The 21,409-nt window shown below is 43.5% G+C and overlaps 2 protein-coding genes across 2 annotated transcripts in view; both read left to right on the plus strand.

Moving 5' to 3' along the window:
- Positions 1–21,409, plus strand: part of bcap29 (B cell receptor associated protein 29) — a 188,751-nt gene that overhangs the window by 61,788 nt on the left and 105,554 nt on the right. The gene's annotated exons all lie outside the window — the stretch shown is intronic.
- On the plus strand, positions 14,131–20,649 carry abhd15a (abhydrolase domain containing 15a). The gene is made up of 3 exons (XM_052077788.1): positions 14,131–14,856; positions 16,597–16,949; positions 18,931–20,649. The coding sequence occupies exons 1-3, from the start codon at positions 14,389–14,391 to the stop codon at positions 19,562–19,564; spliced, it is 1,455 nt and encodes a 484-aa protein (XP_051933748.1). The 5' UTR covers positions 14,131–14,388; the 3' UTR covers positions 19,565–20,649.

A 21,409-nucleotide genomic window follows, 5' to 3' on the forward strand; every position in this document is an offset into this window, starting at 1 on the left:
TAGCGTGACACGTGTGCTCGGGGTCGCCAAGCGCTCCGAAGCTGACGGCGGGGATGTTTGAGCATTTAGTTGATATTTTTGATATTCGGTTTAAGCCTTTAAAATAAAAAGTGGGTCGTGTTGGACCCGTTTTGAATGGACACAATTGACATAAAAAAGAAGACCTGCAAAAAAAAAATGTCATTCTTTCTACCCGAGTTTTGATGACTTTTCCTCAAGTCATTCAAAGTACACACGGGTGAATGCACTTATCGTGTCATTCTTTTAACCACTGTTCTGTCTACCAATTGTGCTGGGGGTCAATAGCGCTACTACGAGAAGCACACATACGTCAACTATAGCGCAAAGTCGGACACGTGAAGTAGCAAATAGAGAAATTAGATGAGCCTTCTCTCCTCCACCCATTATTTGTGCGCGTGTTTGCCGCTCGCTGCGTTGTCCCTCCGAGAGACAGCGCAAGAAAGCATCGCTGTTCTGTGGCTTTTTACTTCGGAAAATGACAACAAACAAAAAAAACCAAACAGCTATGCACAGTTCATTGGAAAAGCAACTTTGATCTGATTACTGGTCTCGACTTAATAAGGTGTTTGCTGGTTTTTTAAGGAGTGAGAGTAATGCGTTACATTTTAACACGTTACTGACCACACTGTCAACATTTTGCCTAACTACAATGTGGTGTGCAAATAATGCAGTATACGCTAAATCGGATTTCCGATTTATTTCGATTCCCATTATGCATCGGTTTTGTCAACAGCGCATTGTAACCCACCAATGAAATCGACAAACAGTGTGACACAACATCGTGAAAACGTCACTTCCACATATTTCTTTTCATCAAAATGTACTGCTTTGTGGTTTTTGCATTTTGTTTACCTGCGGCTAATACAGAGAGGATTACACATCAATGTCCTTATTTGTATGCACCTCACCCTTGTGACCTTACATACTAAGAACAAATACCTTGTCAGGAGATGTGAAGAAACAGAGAAAAATGTGATCACGTTTTTCTACCCGTGCTCCACTGCTGGTCTCAGTCCAATTTGTTTGAATTTGTTTTTTTTCCCAATCTTCCGCTCGCTGCAGACACCTCTGGGTGACCCTCACTCTGTATGTCCAACTAACTACTCAGCACTGCAGCCACAGGGATAACAGGATAATGCGCACGCACTTGCTAACACACACACACACACACACAGAAGTTAGGGTAATCACTAGACGCATCTAAATTTCCAGTCAAACTAAACAAATGTGAAATGGAATTCAGATACGCGTGAGATTGCTCCAAACTCAGATTACTGTTGAACTTGCAATACACTTGATATCAAAAACACTTCCAAAACAGTACCAAAAAAAAAAAAATCATGCTCATGATACACAGCTCGTGTACTGTAAGCTATTGGCAACAATCTTGTCACTTCTCAGCCGAGATGTAGAAGTAAAATATTCTTCTACCCCACCCATTTTCTGATTCGCTTATCCTCACAAGGGTTGCGGGGGGGTGCTGGAGCCTATGCCAGCTGTCTTCGGGCAGTAGGCGGGGGATACCCTGAACCGGTCGCCAGCCACTCCCATGGCACACAGAGACAAACAACCATCCATGCTGACACTCACGCCTATGGACAATTTAGAGTGTTCAATCAGCTTCCCATGCATGTTTTTGGAATGTGAGAGGAAACCGGAGTACCCGGACAAAACCCACGCAGGCCCGGGGAGAACATACAAACTCCACACAGGAAGGCCGGAGTTGAACCTCTGCACTGTGGGGGTCAAAGCGCTTACCACTGGACTAGCGGGCCACCCCCATCTTCTTCTATATTATAGCTAATATTCATTCATTCATTCATTCATCTTCCAAGCCGCTTGATCCTCACTAGGGTCGCGGGGGGTGCTGGAGCCTATCCCAGCTGTCTTCGGGCAGTAGGCGGGGGACACCCTGAATCGGTTGCCAGCCAATCGCAGGGCACACAGAGACGAACAACCATTCGCACTCACACTCACACCTAGGGACAATTTAGAGTGTTCAATCAGCCTACCACGCACGTTTTTGGAATGTGGGAGGAACCCGGAGCACCCGGAGAAAACCCACGCAGGCCCGGGGAGAACATGCAAAATCCACACAGGGAGGCCGGAGCTGGAATCGAACCCGGTACCTCTGCACTGTGAAGCCGACGTGCTAACCACTGGACTACCGGGCCGCCCTAGCTTATATTCTGATACATCAAATCACTTTTCGAAAGCATGGTGGCACATTGTGCAGTGTACACGTGGCCCTGCATATTCGTGGCAAACGCGTGTGTACAAACACACGGGCATGATTCACCGGCCAATTTTTCTCAAGTCACGGAATATTTGTGAAAAGAATCTTGATTCTTCCATCTATCCATTTTCAACAGTGCTTATCCTGTACGGGGTCGCGAGAGGGGGGGGGGGGGGGGGTAAATGGAACCAAAATGATGGATGGCCGGATAACACAATGCATTATGCCTTTTTTTTTCTTTGCTCCCCCTCCTCCCCGCCCCACACCCCACACACACACGTACATGCGCACACGGTCCATGTCTGCTGCCCGGAGGATGGGAACCTCTTCTGTGTTACCCCGGCTCAGAGCAATCTATCCTACCAGAAGCATAATATAATCGTCCTAACTTGTAAAGCCACTCACCCAACAACGGGGCTTGAACAAACTGTCAGAATTGGTGAGGCAAAATGATATTGCCGCAAAACGCACGGGTACGTTTGTGTGCTGTGAAACCACAATGTCCCGTAAAAGCATGAGGGAATCTTGAATAAATACATGAGTAAATCAATCCATGTGTCAAGCCGCCCCCCCCCCCCCCCCCCAAAACCATCTCCCATCTCTTTGCTTCCTGCCTGGTTCTCCCAGACTCTCTGTTGCTTTATCATCTTGACACCTTCCCATAGGAGACTCGCTGAAATATGGAGAAGAAAGAAAGAAAGAAAATAGACTGAATGGCTGGATTTAATGTGCAGTAAAATCTCACGGGTCTCATTTAGATTGAATTTATGGGTCATGATCACAAGGGATTTTGCAAAATAAGGAACCGTGGAAAATCCACTTCGTACTTGGAATATGTGCCATGAAGAGTACATCGATGCCTTCGCGAGATCATGTCTGACAAACCACGGCCGTGTATATCTGATATAATTGGGGACTTTTCCAACTCTGCATCGTTCAATGGAGTCTGTTCGAGCGATGATGTACCAGAATTTGTGGTAGAAGAGAAGGACCTCCTATCAGTGTGACAGATTAGATATCCCAATCCCAAATATTTCCTCACTCCTCAGAAAAACTGCCTGCTCGCGGCCGGCGGCCTGTCGTGAAGAACTTCTCACTCTCCCCAGAGTCACTTCTATACTCAGTTCGTATGTGAATCTCTCCTGTGGTTGTTTCCCGGGTTTCAGCGAGCCCGTAAAAGGATGTCTTGATCTCACATCTGAAGCTTTGGTTCGACCATACTCCCTTTTGTGCAATAAATGATAATGCAGCTGTGAAACCACAAACATTCTGGACAAAGAGTATTGAAATAACGTGTGAAAAACAGAAATGCCTTTTCCTTGGAGAGCAAAATCTATTCCAACCAGAATAGTTTTGATTTTTTTTTTTTGTTTATGTGTGCATGTTCAATGATTCAGAATGTCACTGAATGCATTCTTGTATAGCTTCTTGGAGCTCTATGTACTCATTATGGGGGCTCACCACGGCCTCGAAAATATTAATGCGACTTCACAATAATTTCAAGATGAAAATAAAACATAGATCCTTTATGCGTGCATCTCAAAGAAAATTGGATATGATTAACGATTGGCTTCATTATTAGGATACAAGTCAAACAGTGAAAACATCATATCCACAAATGGAACACAAGACCATAAAAATGACTTTTTTTTTTACTTGAATCTTCATTTTCTGCTGAAAACTACGTATGCATGCACTAATTCTGCAAGTTTTTTTTTACACTCTGTGACCGCATTTTATATTACTGCTGAACAGAGCATCACATTATGCTCTCCCCCGTCTGTCCTTTGGCTGGAACGCTCCCTCATGCGGGCAAACTGTCATCCGATTCCAGCATTGATGTCATAAGTGGCCCAATTTCTAAGCACCTGATTGGTCGATCCGCTGTGACACCGCTCTCCTCTTTGTTATACAGTTAACAAATTCACGTCACAGTGGTAAGTGGTCTCCTCTCCCTCTCCGCTCTGTGTCTGGTTATCGCTTGCCATGGTCTCCTTTTCTCCCTTCTTTTCAGTCTTATGTGTATGCGCAGCTCTTGTCCAGTATAAGGAAAAATCCAGTAGCCAGCTTCTGATTGGCTCAGACAAAGGAGCCGGTGATGCATGCAGCTGTCAGAAATGGGAACAGTGCTCAATACAAGCAGACCTTGACATCTGGATGCTGTATGCATTGAGCCCACAATAATTATTGATGGTGAGACATTATGTGTCCCTCCCTTAAATAGTGTCATTATGGGGAGCTGGTCTTTTAGGATTTAATTTTATTCGCTTTCCATATCACGCTTTGAATGCTTGCGCAAATGTGTTCTAGAATTCCAATCACATACATATAGTAAATAATGCACTATATTGGGGCGGAAAAAAGCCAATAAAGATAAATGAAATCAATAACATTTACATTCCTTAATGCTAGGGGTTAGTCTTTTAGCGTTTAGCTCAAAGGTTTTTGTGGATTAGCTCAAGGCTATTCATTCATTTTCATTCATCTTCCTAACCGCTTGATCCTCACTAGGGTCACGGGGGGTGCTGGAGCCTATCCCAGCCGTCTCCGGGCAGTAGGCGGGGGACACCCTGAATCGGTTGCCAGCCAATCGCAGGGCACACATAGACGAACAACCATCCACGCTCACACTCACACTTAGGGACAATTTAGAGTGTTCAAACAGCCTGCCATGCATGTTTTTTGGAATGTGGGAGGAAACCGGAGCACCTGGAGAAAACCCACGCAGGCCCGGGGAGAACATGCAAACTCCACACAGGGAGGCCGGAGCTGGAATCGAACCCGGTACCTCTGCACTGTGAAGCCGACGTGCTAACCACTGGACTGCTCAAGGCTATATAAAGGTGAATTCAGGATATATAGGTGAATTCAGTTTAAATTTCCTGTTCAAACTGGTAACCCAGTGAGAATGCCCTGAAAGATGTGAAAGGGAGATGTGGTTGAATGTGATTGCTTAATTCTGAGGACAGCCAAATTCCCCATGTATCAATCTGTTCAAATACTTTTTTTTTTCTCGCCACATGAAGTATTCTTTGATGACAAATAATCTAAATTGTGAATCAGATGCAAATGTAACCCAACGGGAGAAAATTATTTAAACGTATTTATTTATTTAAACAATCATTTTCCATTACTAGACTCCTAAAACATGCCTCGCGACTAATATTGACACGGTCTGTGATGAGGGACCTTGTGCATTTGGGCATGAAAAAAAAAATACATGAGAGGTGCATCACATGGTGGACTGTTTTGGCAGTCATGCATGTAAATACAACATGCTTGCGAGGCACCAAATGACAGCGTGCATGAAAGAGCAAAGTCCAAACTCAAGCACATTTCACCAATGATGGAGATGATAATGGCTTTCATTGTCATTACAAATCAAGTAATCACATGTTCCAATTTGATTAGAGGCATGGGCACGAACAGAACTGGGAGGGGGGTTGGGTGATGCAAGGGATGAAAACGCTCTCGACGTCCAGCACCCACACACAAAAAAAAGATGGGATCTGAATAGCTTCATTCATCCGTCATGAAAAAAACATCTTACAGACTTAATACGAATTGATTGATGATTAATCGCCCCATACAGAGGGTTTCTACGGTCCTATATTTGTGTTTGAAATTGAAAAAGCGTCTTTTAAATTTTCTGTGGCTGGCTGAAGCTGCTCAACTAAAGGAATGGGATAATGGTTCCACCTAGAGGGAGATATTAGCAATTTAATTTTAACCTTGTGACCAATTCTCATACAGTATACCATCCACATGTGGATATTTGATTAATTAAGAGAAGTCAAAGGGAATTTGGCACATTGTGTTCAGCAAAAATAATTGAGTCTTATGTCTGAATAAACATTCAAGACATTTGGGGTCCGACTTCATCAAACGAGTGAATTAGTTGCCGGAACATGATATAACTGCAGATTAAATGATAAAATTATCCACCATAATAATAATTACCACAACAACAACAACAAATGCTGTTCAATCAAATAAAATGACATCTAAAAGCGTAAAACCACTTGACCACAAGAGGGGGTTACATGACAAAATAACTCAAACGAGCACACTTGTCCTGAATGTCACTGTTGACTTGAACACTTTGTCCAAATCAAACGGTTAAAATTGGATTTTGAATGTGAAGAGTCTTTATTTCGAGAGCCTCACTTCACAACAAATTTCATCCAAGTGATCTCTGCAAATGAAGCAGGCTTTTTGCCAGTGGTTTTCTTAATCATTAGGATTGGGTGCACCATACTGTTTGTTCAAATCAGATGAAGAGGCACACACAAATGAATAGATGGCTAATTACACGTTTACCAATGAAATGACATATTGCAGGTGGCTGTGGCTCGGAGTCTGTGAATGCCGGTTAGCAGCAGATGGAATTGTCGATTTCGTTTGAGTCCCACAATGCTCCCTGATTAAGTTAGTCCCACACTGAAATGCACTTTCATGACAGAAACAAAGGAACGCTCATGATTTTATTGCATTCTTTTACCACGAGGCCTACTTCTTCTGTTTTTCTTTTCTTCCATAGGCTTTAATAATATCTTACATTCATTCTCTACACTGACTATTCCATGCATGCTAGTTGGGGTACATTCACCCAAAACTTATTGTCAAATGTGTTGTTGTTGTTGAAGTTTTTTTACATTTGTATTATTGCAAACTAAACAACATAATTACACCCAAAGTTTACAATCATAATGAGAGAAGGATTTTTTTTTTTTTTGGGGTGGGGGGACAATTTTTCATTATTTTCTTCAAAGGTCATGAGTGTTTAATAACATCGTGTCTGAACTCTATAGGCTTTATCTTCACATGCAGTGAATGCACGCTTGAATGTAAAAATTAAACATCTCTTGATTTTCATGCCAATCTAAGCCTAAATTAGCATGTTTGGGAATTTGACCGCAAAGCACCATGCTGGGAATTCCGGTGGGCCGAGGGCATTTCATTTACATGCCCCCGGCGCACCTGACAATTACTTTCGACGAGCTGGAAGCAGACTTGGAATGAGATTTTGGTGAATTTGATGGACGTGCAGGCAGACAGATTCTGACACATTATTCATATTATTACACTCTAAATTATTCCTAGGCGTGAGTATGAGCGCGGATGGATGTTTGTCTCTGTGTGCCGTGCAATAGGCTGGCAACCGGTTCAGGGTGTCAGCCGCCTACTGCCCGAAGACAGCTGGCATAGGCTCCAGTACCCCCGTGACCCTCGTGAGGATAAGCGGATCGGAAAATGAATGAATGAAGTGCAACAGTCCCTCCTCCTCCCATATTGTTAAAACAGAATAAATCATATGAGCTATAAAGCATGTCAGATTGTGAGTAAGTTGTGACGAGACACATCATCATTTCAGTGTTTATGCTTTCTGCGAAACCTTTATTTGGTGGTCTGCGATGAGACGTTTGGAATGTAAAATGGATAGCTCAATAAAGGTTCGGAAACACTTGATAAGAAGACAGGCATATTTATCAACACAAAGAGAGGAAGTTCAGAACCCATGAGACCGCAAAGGAGTGCTGCACGTGACGTTGGAAAACTGTAAAGGTTCTGGATGTTTTTACAAACTGCTCCAATGGCCACAGAGATGAATGGATGGCAGTACAGTGACTCCAGTGGACACAGTGGCTCAAACTAAGTCCATCTATTTGTCTCATCGTGAGGCCTTATGTTGTTTTGAGACAAGCAGGAGAGAGGATGTCTTGGCTATTGCCTGTGGAGAGTGCACTTCTAAGTGAACTGTTGCTGCTTTCCACCTCATTACCTTGACCTCTATGCTACTAATTAACCCGAGATGGCTGGAGCATCAAGTCAAGTCAAGTCAAGTCAACAGTATTTCTCGAGCACTTTCAAACAGCCATCGCCGCATACAAAGTGCTGTACATGGAGCAATTTAACATGCACAATAAACAGTAAGACAAATCGGTAATAAAGGCGGTAGAAAGCACCAAACAGTAAAATCAAGAACAAATTTAAGTCATGCTGAGTCGAATGCCAAAAAAATACAAGTGAGTTTTGAGGAGGGTTTTGAAGATGGGCAGCGAGGAGGCTTGCCGAATGTTCAGTGAGAGGTCAGGTCACTTGTTTGTGTGGAGCCAGACTGCATCTATTCTTGACAAAACAATGGGATTCATCCCCTAGTGGCACTTAAAACTGGGCGTGTGCCAGTGGAGGGACAGCGAAGCATTCAAACAATCTGCGTTGCGCTCGCTGTATTAAAATGGCACATATGTTATACGGGTCGGGTCATTTCAGAATTGGAAAGCAATTTTGGCACTAATATTTTTGAGAAAAAAAAATCACTGTTCATTGCACACATGCAAACACACACGCAAAAAAGATTTTTAATGGTTGCTGGAGCCTGTATTTTATCATCACTAACCTTTCCTGGGTTTCTACTATTAACAAATAAGATCCGACTGGATTTTTCCAAGCATTAAGTTCTCAACTGCAAGAAGTCATCTCATCTACAGTCATGCACAAGTTGGTAAAACAGTTGAAGAGCTTTTCCTACACAATGACATTTTTGGATTATTCCAAGAAAAACAAGACTTCCAATTTTTTAAAACATTCATTCGAACTCATTGGCTCAGTCCGATTACGTTCAACAAAGTCTGTACCGAACAAACAACATGGCAAGATCATTCCCATTTTTAAAACGTGGCTTTTATCTCGTTTTGGAGAAGAGCTCTACATTTAGGTGTTTGTAGTGGGAAGGGCGAGTACCGATACAAGAAATGCCGATGTCAGCTACTGATACTTATGGCAAATAAATAAACAAATAAAACAAATCTGGCATGGATTCAGTCTTCCTTGCCAGTGGTTGGCGCTACACTGCAGTCGTATGACACATCCGTGAATCATCAGGCGCATCAGAAAGGTCTTTGTTCAAACTTATCTGTCATTGTGTGACTTGAAATGTTATTTACCGCAAACATATGGCTTTTCTTATGGAATAATCGTAACACAAAAGCCATAAAAAGTCCAACAAAGTATGCACGCATCTCACTTGACGTTATATGCATGAAATAACAAGACAGGGGCATGTTGTCTGTGATTGTGTCGTATCCGAGTTCGGTTTGTCCTGTTCTATATCTGCTGTTCCTGTTAGTGGCGTTAACAGATGATGTTCGGTGACTTCCCCTTTTCTAAAGATAAAGGCAAGATCGGTGGCCACAGCTCTGGAAATACCTTGTTGGGCGGAGATCTGTTAATTCATTTAATACTGATCGTATCTGTGTGTGACTGTGTGCTAGTAACATAATAAAGAAATATTCCTTGTCTATGTTACATTGACTGAAAGTGCATTTATGAACAACCAGATACTAGGAAAGCCTGTCAAGGATGGTACCAGAGTACCCGGAGAAAACCCACGCAGGCACGGGGAGAACATCCAAAATGTTTTGCATACCACTCAATTAAAGGGGACAAAAAATTGTGACCCTGTAAAAAAAAAAAAAGTACTCAATTTGACTGTTTACATACTAGAGAGAAAGAAAAACAGTGTATGGATGATAGATCTGGGTGGGCACTGCTCCCCTTGCAAACCCCCTTCTGTTGACTTGCCACGGGCAGATATGGAAATGCTGATGGACAGTTTTGAAAACCAGGATATATTTACAGTGTTAAATTAAAACAAAGGTCAGTTAGAACTATGTTGCTTGAGGCATTGTCTATCCCTTCTGTAAGAAGGCATAAGAGTCAATCAAGAGCCGTCCCCACGTTGATGTTATTCGGATTTCAAAGGGAACCTCACCTACTGTTATGCAGACCGAGTTGTTGTATACATGTAAACATCTTCACATCTTTAGATCCCGTGCATGTGCGTCGCCTCCGGGGCAAGTCATGTGCTGTTTACTGTACATTAAGTGCTTGCAAAAAACGGTGCACAATCACACACACACACGTCAACGCATGCAAAACCATGTCAAGTGTCCGCTGCACGCCCAGAAAGCTTGCAGAGCTAACTCAAGCCATCCATTAAAAAAAAAAGGCAGCTTGGCTACACAACAGAGACTCACTCGGAATTGGATCCAGCTCAGCATAAACTGGCCGTTAACGACATCTTCTGTATTTATAAAAGCAAAGAGAGATTTGATAAACATTGCACTCCGTGCTGCAAAATGACCCAGTTCGTTTCCCATCCAAAAACGAATGCATATATTTACACATCATGCTTGATAAGACCGATGGACGACATGAGGTGTGACATCCGGATGTTTCTTTGAGGAGCCTTCAGCAATCGCAGGGGAAGCTACGGCGCTCGCTCGCCTGAATTATCATGCATATTCGCTCCTCCTTTTGTTTCTACAAATGTAACCTTATGTGACAATGGCGCACAAAGGACTTGTTGAACTTCATAATTCAACTGCTCTGTCCCCCGCATCTGGGTCAGCTTCTCCTTTCCATTTCTTGTACTTTTCCTGTTGTAGTTGCCAATATTTTCCGGTGTTTTTGCACCTGCAGAAGCACATCTTGATCGGCATACTCAGCATGCCGTATCTGAGGTTAGCTTTCCTGTCGGCATTCATTAAAAAGAAGCCTTTGGGGATTCTTCAGTGTTATTTTGACTTCCGCTTTGTTCTGAACATCTTTCATCGCAGGCTTGACATTTTATATTTGGCCAATCAAAATTCAAAGTTCCAGATGAAAAATGCTGCACGCAAGTCAGTGAGTCCACGATTCCGAACAAAGTGAACATGAAACCGATTGTTCAGAGAGCTCCAATTTGTTAACTTACAGAGCATAAGCGTTCCACTTGTGGGTTTTACTTTTCAAATGCTAAGATTTGTTTTAACCACCCCACAGGAAGAGAGAGGCTATTGAGGAAGTGGTTTTGCAGTGAAATGTGCAAGAGGTACAAGCATAACATTGTTGGTTGCTTTTGACCTTGAGAAAGAAAAAAAAAGACCAGTCAACTTGACAGATAGTTATCTAATCGCTGTCCTTCATTCTGCTTGCTATCAAGACCAGACTACGACGTATAATGTATAGCCGCAACCATTGTATGCTATTCAATTCCATGGCAGAATGTTTCAGAAACGCGCATAGCCTGTTGTCATTCAGACAATTAAATTACTGGCTTCATGCCGAACGTCAGCTTTGTATTCGAGTAATCAGGCCGAGAGTTCAAATTGGCGTCTAAACGGAGATGAGATCGTCATTACTTCAGTTTACTATGTATACATTTTGTGACATTGTTGTTTGGTGGCACAATGATTTTACGCCTTGGCTCAGTAAAAGTTGTCAAACACTGATCCCGGCGACATTAGCAGGGGTAAAAGGACATTAATGTTCCAGAGTCATTTAGTGAAACAAATGTGTGTGAAATTATTCCATAGGCTAAACTTCCTCACAAGCTGGAGTGACTATCCTCCATAGCAAAATTGGTCTGCGCAGACCAATTTTGTGATACCATGGTTAGCTAAGTGGACCCATCTATGGCAGTTGGTCATCGGCCTCCCTGTTCACTCTGAACACAACACGTGAATGACAACAATGTTGTGATTTTCAGGCTGCATTAAGGTCTAAAGCCACTCAAAGCCACAAATGTGCAAACATATTTTTCACATGAGCTGCAGCAATGTGTAAAAAGCCTTGGCACACTTCCTGTTTGCTCAAAGCTTGTAAGGCAGTGCCATGGTAACGGTGTGTGTGTGAGGGGGGGCGGGGGGTGTTGGGGGCAATCAACAAGAGAGATCAAAATCTGGCATCTAAAGTCAACTTTAAACACGAGCCTTTTACAAGTCAAGATGTGATCTAAGGCTGGTTATGAAGTGTGCTATTTTTTTCCCAATGAGAGACTGGCGTTGACATTAACTTCCGCACGCATGTGAATAGGTGTCACCGCGGGAACACAGAATACATTTTTTAAAAATAATAATAAAACAACAGATGTTATGCGTTGAAGTCTCACCGCATACCGCATTTATGGCCCTGGACCTCGGTTCAAATGTTACCCAGGTTACGAGGTTACGGCCTTGGTGTGATGTCACTCTTGGCCGCCGGTTCATCATAACAAACACGCACAATGAGGTTACAACCCGATGAGGTTTCCGTCTAGTTTAGTCATCATTGTGAGAAAAAACAAATGGAGGGTTTCTGACCAGGTAAAGTCAAGTCAAGATACAGGAGACCAGGTCTGCACTCTGTATCTGTATTATTACTTCGATCATCCCAACTCTGACAAAACAGTAACAGCCAAGAAGCACAAAAATCTTACCTGTAATTGGTTGTGTAGCTTCACATTTGATTTGGTAAGACACTCCAGAGAATCGAATGTGTGCATCCGAACACATTAAAGTGAGATTCGAACCTGCAAAAAAAAAAATTTTTTTAAGAAAAAAAAAGACCAGGCGGCCCGGTAGCCCAGTGGCTAGCACGTCGGCTTCACAGTGCAGAGGTACCGGGTTCGATTCCAGCTCCGGCCTCCCTGTGTGGCGTTTGCATGTTCTCCCCGGGCCTGCGTGGGTTTTCTCCGGGTCCTCCGGTTTCCTCCCACATTCCAAAAAAACATGCGTGGCAGGCTGATTGAACACTCTAAATTGTCCTTAGGTGTGAGTGTGAGCGTGGATGGTTGTTTGTTTCTGTGTGCCCTGCGATTGGCTGGCAACCGATTGAGGGTGTCCCCCGCCTACTGCCCGAACACAGCTGGGATAGGCTCCAGCACCCCCCCGCGACCCTATGAGGATCAAGCGGTTTGGAAAATGAATGAATAAATGAATGAATGAATGAAAAAAAGACCATGAGATTTCGTTTTGCTTGGATACTGCTAAAAAAATGCATACATTCTATTTTCCACTCTTTTTCACTTCGTGTGTAAATTCCATCAGAAACATGAACAGCATTTTCCTGGGAAAGTCTTCATTTGATGCCATTTTAATAAAAGTATGGCTACACACGGGTTGTTGGTCATCTGGGGTCAATGACTGAGGAGGCACCACTTCATTTTTCATGCATCAGATAAATCATTGACTAATCTGTTGGTGGCATAAGTCCACACAAGTCCCAAAGGAACTCACACTCATTCCTTATCATGCAATAATTCATTTAAATGTCTAATAGACAGAAACAGGAAGTAATATGACTCAGAGTCACTTTCCGGTCGCAGCAGCCATTTTTAGCGCTTTTAGGTTGAATTTTATTGCCGTCTCAAACCTCAATAAGAATGTCTTACAAACAGCCAAGTGGGAATCAATGCCAAACTAACGACTTAACGGGTGTCTGCCTCTTCAGAGGGACAAAGATGACAGGAACTCAGAAACGAGACAAAAACTAAATGGACTCAAATTAAAATCACAGCACCTCAGATGGATTATGTCACATAGGGGGGTCAAACTCGGGTTCCCGGAGGGCTGCTGTCCTGCATGTTTTCCAAGTCTCCCTGTCGCAACACACCCGGTTCAAATGAACAGGTTCAATGGAGGCTTCCATAGAGCTTGCTGATGATCTGATCATTTGATCATTTGACACCTACTGGTTTGCGCATCGGCCTCACAGTGCAAAGTTGCAAGTTCGGCCTACCGCCCGAGGGTAGCTGGGATAGGCTGCAGGATGCCCCGCGACAGCGCGTGAGGATAAATGGATCCGAAAAAGAATGGATAGAGGGATAGTTGGGGTAATTTGTTTTGTTTTTGATCATCACGTTTTGTCTTGATGGAATAAAAATAAATAAAATAAAAAAGAAATGTTGATAAGAATGTTGATAAACTACGAATACATTACCTGTAATATGTTCTGGAAGGGTCACTTTTCTGTCTGCTTCATGTACCTGCTCAGTGCTCAGCACGATGGGAGGGGTTGGACTTGATGGGAGGCGTTTCCATTCAGCTTTTGCAGACACTTTTTTATTTTTTTGCACGTCCAGGCAGCCGTTTGTTTTAGTCTCTCTCTGATTGGGCACGGACGTCTCTTTTGAGATGCGATGAACGCAGCCGACTCTATGAACAAAACAAAACGGGATTGCGTTTATTTGCGCGTGGCGGCATTAGGTCGCAGGACAGCAGCCATGCGTATTTGTTGTGTGGTGAGAAGCGGAGTCAAGACAAATTAGGATCAATTGTGCTCAAGTCTCACGTTGAAAAAGCGTCCGGGCTGCACACTTCATTGTGATCATGCTGGAATGGCTCGCGGTCTTGTGCGCGGCGGTTCTGAACTTCATAATCTGGTGCACTTCCAAAGTTTCTGCTACCGAGAAGCGTAGGAAAACTACGCCGACAGAACCGGACGGTCCAATGAAAGACGACGACCGCGGTCGCAGCGTGAAGCTCATCTGCAAACCTTCCGCCCTGGCCAACTACCTCCTGAAGAACTGCACCTCTTTCAAAAGCTACTCGCCGTGGGTCGGCTGGACGTGGCGGACCAACGCCGTCCTGCAGAGCTTGTACGAGACGTGCTGGTCCTACGGCAGCCCGGTCCACTTTGTGCGGGACAACCTGCAACTGAGCGATGATGGACTGGTGGCGTTGGACTGGGCTTTTCCTTCCTACCAGAAGAGGCGAAGGACTTCCAGCCACTCCACCAGCCCGGTCCTTCTCATCATCCCCAATTCGTTCGGCAAGATCACCAGAAATGTGCTGCAGGTAAAAAAATAAGTCGAATTGCTTCTACTCGAGTGGTCTTGACGTCTTAACATGAATACAATTGCACGAGAAGCAATACAACAGCTGTAATGTTAATTGCATGAATATGATTTTCCTCTGCAGTGCTACACTGCATTATGTTGAGGACACTTTCTAATATTTTGATTCTCTCACGGTGCAAAATAAAAGAGGAAAAAGACCAATATGTGATGCCAGTCCAGTTAGAACAACAGACACAATAATAAACTTTATTGATGAAGTAAATACACGATGTCAATCAAAACTCATCTTAATTATATTCCATGTATTCATGCGGAGTTTTAATTGATGCCCACGGAGAGTTATTGATTTAACGGCGTTAGTACTGAGATTTATTATCATTGGAAATTTGGGGATATGGCTTTAATACTACGTAATTATAGTGTAACGTACACAATAAAGTGGCTGTTAAGAATGTGTACAGGACATCATCAGAACACAACCACACGATGAAATTAGGACTGATTGCGGGGAGTTCAATTTAATTGGGCGGCATTATCAATAAATATATAGAAAGTAGTGCAGCTAATGAAGGACCAGCCAAATGCATTATAGAAAAATACAGTGCAGCCTACCGTATGACAGAATTGTTTTCATTTTGTCATTGAAAGTGTTTGATGTCGGAAGGGTCATTTTTATGCCGATGTCTAAGAAGTCAGTGGAATAGAAATGAGCAGATGCAGGGGCAGTGGCATCTCCCAATACACTCACTGAGGTCATTGAATGAGTAAATATAAAGCATCAATTAACTTGTGGGGACCAAGGGAAGGGTTGCATTGCGTTGAATAAAGGGCTGCCAGTTCGCACTTTGAACACTCGGCGCTGTGCGAACTCATTACCTTTTTATAACATGTACTCTTTATGCAAATATCATGGAAATGTCAAATAAAGGCACGGCAGCAACTGGGTTGAAACAACGACCGAGGAGTGAAAAATGCTGGACACAATGTACGAAGTGTGTGTGTGTGTGTGTGTGTGTGTGTATGGGGTGTGGGGGGGGGGGGTGCTACAGTACATTTAATATTCATCTGCTCATGTTATCTTGGAGAAGCCCATCTACAGTAGTCTCGATGTTCTCACTTAAGGAATTTATCACTGAGCTGAGAGTTGAGCCGTTCTGGCTGCAAACCGTTGGAAAAGCTGCCCGTCCTCATTTTAGTTTGTCTGCACGAGCTCAGACTCGAACAATCAGAGCACTGATGCCGAGCCGTCAGCAAGGATCATGCAAATATTCCGAACGATATCAATATCTAAATTATTGACAGTTAATTATTGCCGCTGGTATATTTCGAACAGCAAAACGTATTGGGAAACCATAAACAAAGACGCGTTTGTACTGACCTCCAGCAAGGCTTCAACATTCGTGTCCTCCAAAATGTACGTCTTAAAATGAGATCATCGATTTTCCAACAGATCCAGATTCACTCTGAGTGTCAGGAGATGATTGTATCCTACATACAGTAACTGGGAGGCGGTGTTTCGCCCTGGTAGAGTGCACCAAAACCAGCAACCGTTCACAATTCACACCAATGGGACAATTTGGAGTGTGCACATAGGTGTATACATGAATGTGGGAGTACCCGGAGAAAACCCACACAGGCAAAACAACACGGTTTATGTTCTTGCAAAGTTTCCATTAAACATTCTGCAACCTATTCAGATAACGGTAACATTTCTGTCCGTGTGTTTTACCTCCCACAGTTGTGTCAAGCAGCCCTTTCCCATGGATACCTCCCTGCCGTCTTCAACCGCCGCAGCCACAACGGCACCCCGCTCACCAGTGTCAAACTCCAGCAGTTTGGAGACCCCGCAGACCTCCGAGAGGCCGTGCGGTACATCCGCTACCGGCATCCTGCCGGCAAACTGTATGCAGTGAGTGAGAGTACGGGCTCCGGCCTCCTCCTCTCCTACCTGGGGGAGTGTGGCTCATCCAGCTATTTGACGGCGGCCGTCTGCCTGTCGCCCGTCTTTCGCTGCCAGAGCTGGTTTGAGAATGGCCTCTGCTGGCCCATGCAATGGGGCCTGGTGCTCTACCAGAAAATGTGCCTTAGCAGGTATGAAGAGGGGGTGTGGTGATAAGGCACCGTTTCGACTAATTTTCCATATCGATTATTTGTAACATTTATATCTAGTTCAAAATGATTCAGGCCCAAGTTTGTTGTTTTAAGGGTGAAAATCACAAAAGTACATAACACAGTGTAATGTGTATATTTTATTTTGCCATATATATATATATATGTTTTATTAATTAAAACGTTTTGAATTAAGGCAAAAACATCCCTAGGCTCCTTTAGAATTGCTTGTGTTCTCAAATTTGTCCAAAGGGATATAAGTAAATAAAGCAAAGGTGTCATGTATCTCCCCAACATGTACTTACTGGGTTTCCTATAATTGCATTCTTATGAGTACCATGAACAAGCTGGCCAAATGGATCGAATTTGGTCTGCCCCCCCCCCCCCCCCCCCCCGCCCCCCAGGGAGGCTAGAACCGTGGCCAGTCATCTCAAAATGTAATATTTGTTGTTGTTGTTGTTTATTTATTTTGTCCAGCCACCAACCTTTCAAAAGCAGTGTCCTACTTTGCAGAGTTCATAACATTCCCACCTTTTTAGTTTTTAGATGAAAATGTTTTCTTTACATTGAGTAGTGCAATTGATTATTTCCGTGTGCTGTACCAAAACCTTATTTCTTTTTTCATTAGAACACAAAACCCAATACAAATCTAGTTGTGCAAAGCTAATATAATGATGCGTCAGGCCCACAAAAAAAAAATCAATAATGCAGAGGGCATGCAGGAAATAAAATGGTCTTGTGTTGGCAGCGGTAAGTATTTAATGAGGCAGGAAATTAAAATATAGCATTGAAGTTTGTAGCTTATTTTTCTTTCTTTAACCAGAACAATAACTAAACTATTGTGATAGATATACAGCATAAATCATGCACAGAATTCCATGAAGTGGTCCCCGTTAATGATGTGTTCACATTGGTACTGGTCTTATTTTATTGACGGCGGTAGTGAAATGGACAAAGAAGTCAGCAGAAGTCGCAATAAATATTAAGATAAGCAGATATACAGTAAAACATTGGATAACAATAAAATGAGGATGTGACCCAAGTGTTTAAACTTATCCTTTGATTCAAGAGCTTTCACAAACAAAAAAAATGGCGTTTTAAAATGAACGGATTATCGCCATAGTGTGGAGAGCAACGGTCGGGCTCAGTCGCATTTGGATTATTGAAATTCATGATTAAACCCCCCAATTTTGCATCGTTTGTAGTCAATGAGTGGCCCATATTTGACTAAATACAAACTTTTTTTTCCCGGGCCATCAGTGCAGCAACAGTCACTTTGTGCCCCCGCTTTTGTTTCCAACAAGTACAAAGTACTAATTTGTAAGACTGAAAATAGGCCCCTGACTTGGCAATTGAAGAAATCGAAAAAGCTCCCCGTTGTATTATCCAGTGTGGTCACAGAGTGTCAAATAGAATTTAGATTTTTAGAAAAAGTAATATTGATATTTACTTGAGGCTTGGTGAACAACAACCACATCAACAGAAATTAAGAAGAGATCTACAATCATATGCAATGTTTACAATGAGGTGGAAAAACACTTAACATTCATGCTTCGGTCAGAAAACGACTAAACAAAAGCATTGATTATTCTGAGGGGGGGAAAAAACGACCAAAAATATCTACATACTCCACATGTGGTTGGAGGCAATTTATTTAGAAAAATTCAAACTCTTCACACTTTAATCACATCTAACATTGCCTCATTTCCAATGTCCTGAAGACAAAAATCCTCAAAATCCGCTTTGCAAATTCATCATATTGACGAACCATTCAAAAGCAAAGCGCAAACAATTTAGAAAGGTTTAGTTGGCAAGGCAACCGATTGATTCGGAGACACATCGTGACAAGAGAACGGTTTCTGCAATCATCGGCTATTAGCAATTGGAGAGACGTTCGATTGAGCCGCTGCATTTTCTGATGTTTGTTTCTCTTTTTGTGTGTCTGTGGATGTGCTGTGCTAAGATACAGGACGGCGTTAAGTGCTGCCATACGTACGGACACCCTCTTTTCAACCAGTTCCCTTCGTGGCCTGGAGGAAGTTCTATTCTGTCAAAGTGATCAGGTTGACTGTGCATCAGCAGCGCCAACAGGGACTTGCACGTCTTGGGAAGCTTATTGGGAACGCAATGAACCCTTAAGAGATGTGGATGAAGTGGCCATCCCCGTGCTGAGCGTATGCGCTCGCGACGACCCTGTCCGGGGAAATACCCAGGCCACAGTACCCTGGGAACTTTTTGAGAACAACCCGCATTTTTTCCTCCTCCTAACCGACCGAGGCGGCCACTGCGGTTTCTCCACGCAGTGCGATGGAAGTTCCTCTGTGCCAGCTAACCCAGCGGCGGCACCAAACAGTGGGACGGCTAACCATGAAGCTAACTGGAGCCACCGAGCTCTGTTGGAATTTTTCAGGGTGACCACAGACTTCTTTGCTGCGGAGGAGAGGACAAAACAGCTCGCCGCGAGGAGGAAGGGTCTGGGGGGAGGCGCCGGAGGGAGGGTCTTCCGACACCGCAGTGTCAGTACATGTAAACGAGTACCTGCGTGCTCCCATAATATCCATGCCATTTACAACTGGCAGAGGTCATATACGCGGTGAAGGAAATCAATGGAAAAATGACGCCGATATGCTTTCAAATGATCACTTTTGCAATGTTCCGAGAAAAATCACAAGGTCTCGTCACCGGTGGGCTATTTTTCAAGAGGCGAGCACCAGGTTGGGCACCCCTGCATTCATTTGGATTTCAGTGGTCATTTCCTGTGTAGGAAAATGTTGACCCGATGACGTTTTCTACAAAGGTTCAGGGAAGGTGGGAGAAAGATGACATTTGACTTTCCAAAAAGGCCCCATTGACTGACTTCCCCACTTTAAAGACCTTGTAAAAGTTGGACTTGGGTTCTAGTAAGTGATTTTCCGCAATAAAAATACGCATTTCAGCTTCAGAGTTGGGATTGAGTAACAATGTGTAATGTTGGCTACCTTTTGTCGTCGTCGCTGCAAGCTCAAATGCACTCATGCCTGTGGACTTCAAATTGTGCTCCAGCTATGACCCTTTGTTTGACATTTAAATTTCCTTTTTGACATTGAAAAAGGTGGGGAATATTGATGGGCAGCATGTGACCGTGCCTCTTGGTTCACCCTATTTCGGTGTGGTTAGCAAGTTCTCTGCTTGCTCTGGTCTCCTGTCACTTTCCACAAACGTGCATAGTGATTTACATAAAGATTCATTGTGAATGTGAGTATGAATCGTTGTTTGTCCATTTAGGTCCGATGATTGACCGGTGAACAATTCAGTGTAAACTCCACCTTTTGCCAAAAGTGTTTAACCGCAAAGTGGATAAGCGGTAGGAAATTGTTCCGTAGCTGGTCAGAAATATTGGTAGTTTAGTATGTCATCGAGGGCGGCCCGGTAGTCCAGTGGTTAGCACGTGGGCTTCACAGTGCAGAGGTACCGGGTTCGATTCCAGCTCCGGCCTCAATGTGTGGAGTTTGCATGTTCTCCCCGGGCCTGCGTGGGTTTTCTCCGGGTGCTCCGGTTTCTTCCCACATTCCAAAAACACGCGTGGCAGGCTGATTGAACACTCTAAATTGTCCCTAGGTGTGAGTGTGAGTGCGAATGGTTGTTTGTTTCTGTGTGCCCTGCGATTGGCTGGCAACCGATTCAGGGTGTCCCCCGCCTACTGCCCGAAGACAGCTGGGATGGGCTCCAGCACCCCCCGCGACCCTAGTGAGGATCAAGCGGATGAATGAATGAATATGTCATCGATGTTTGTCATAAATTCATGATAAATCTCCGTTGATGCCATCATTATTATTTGATATTTCAAATACTAGGCAGCCAAACATTCCCCATTGAACGGATTTAAAATGCAACCATTTTAACACCATTGAGATATTGTTTTTAAATGCAGTAGAATGAGTGAAAGGCCAAGACGCTTGAGAATATGGCCGCATTGTTGACTCGACACATGTTTCAGAATGATTCTGTGACACATGTTGGCCACGTGATGTGTATTTGCAAGTCTCTCTGTGACCGCATTTTTTAAATAGGCCAATGACACATTTGCTCGGTTACAATGCCGCTATTCTCGAATGCACTTACCCTCTTCTCAAGGCTCTCAAAGATCTTGAATTGTAGCACCATGGCCCCATGGCCATTTCATCTTGAGATTGCGTGTGCCCACTGAGCATTATCCACTCGGACAGCTGGAACACAGCAGTACACACACAGCAGTGCCAGCAGACACGATGTCCGTTTGTATAATGACCAGCTTCAATCACACTCACAAAAGATGTCCTGCAGGGTACACGAACTACAAAACGCAACCAACAATATCACAGAATTTGATGTCGGTACAGTAATCAACAGTACTTTTTGGCAAAGATGATCTCATGTGCTGTTGAATGTCCTTCACGACAGTTAATGAGAAAAATTGAAGAATT

The sequence above is a fragment of the Hippocampus zosterae genome, chromosome 10 (genome assembly GCF_025434085.1).
Source record: "Hippocampus zosterae strain Florida chromosome 10, ASM2543408v3, whole genome shotgun sequence".
In the NCBI taxonomy this organism is placed as follows: Eukaryota; Metazoa; Chordata; class Actinopteri; order Syngnathiformes; family Syngnathidae; genus Hippocampus; species Hippocampus zosterae.

Coding starts and splice junctions, on each gene's coding strand:
- abhd15a (XM_052077788.1), top strand. CDS start 14,389: ATGCTGGAATGGCTCGCGGTCTTGTGCGCGGCGGTTCTGAACTTCATA. Junction 14,857..16,596: donor TCACCAGAAATGTGCTGCAG/GTAAAAAAATAA, acceptor TACCTCCCACAG/TTGTGTCAAGCAGCCCTTTC. Junction 16,950..18,930: donor CAGAAAATGTGCCTTAGCAG/GTATGAAGAGGG, acceptor TGCTGTGCTAAG/ATACAGGACGGCGTTAAGTG.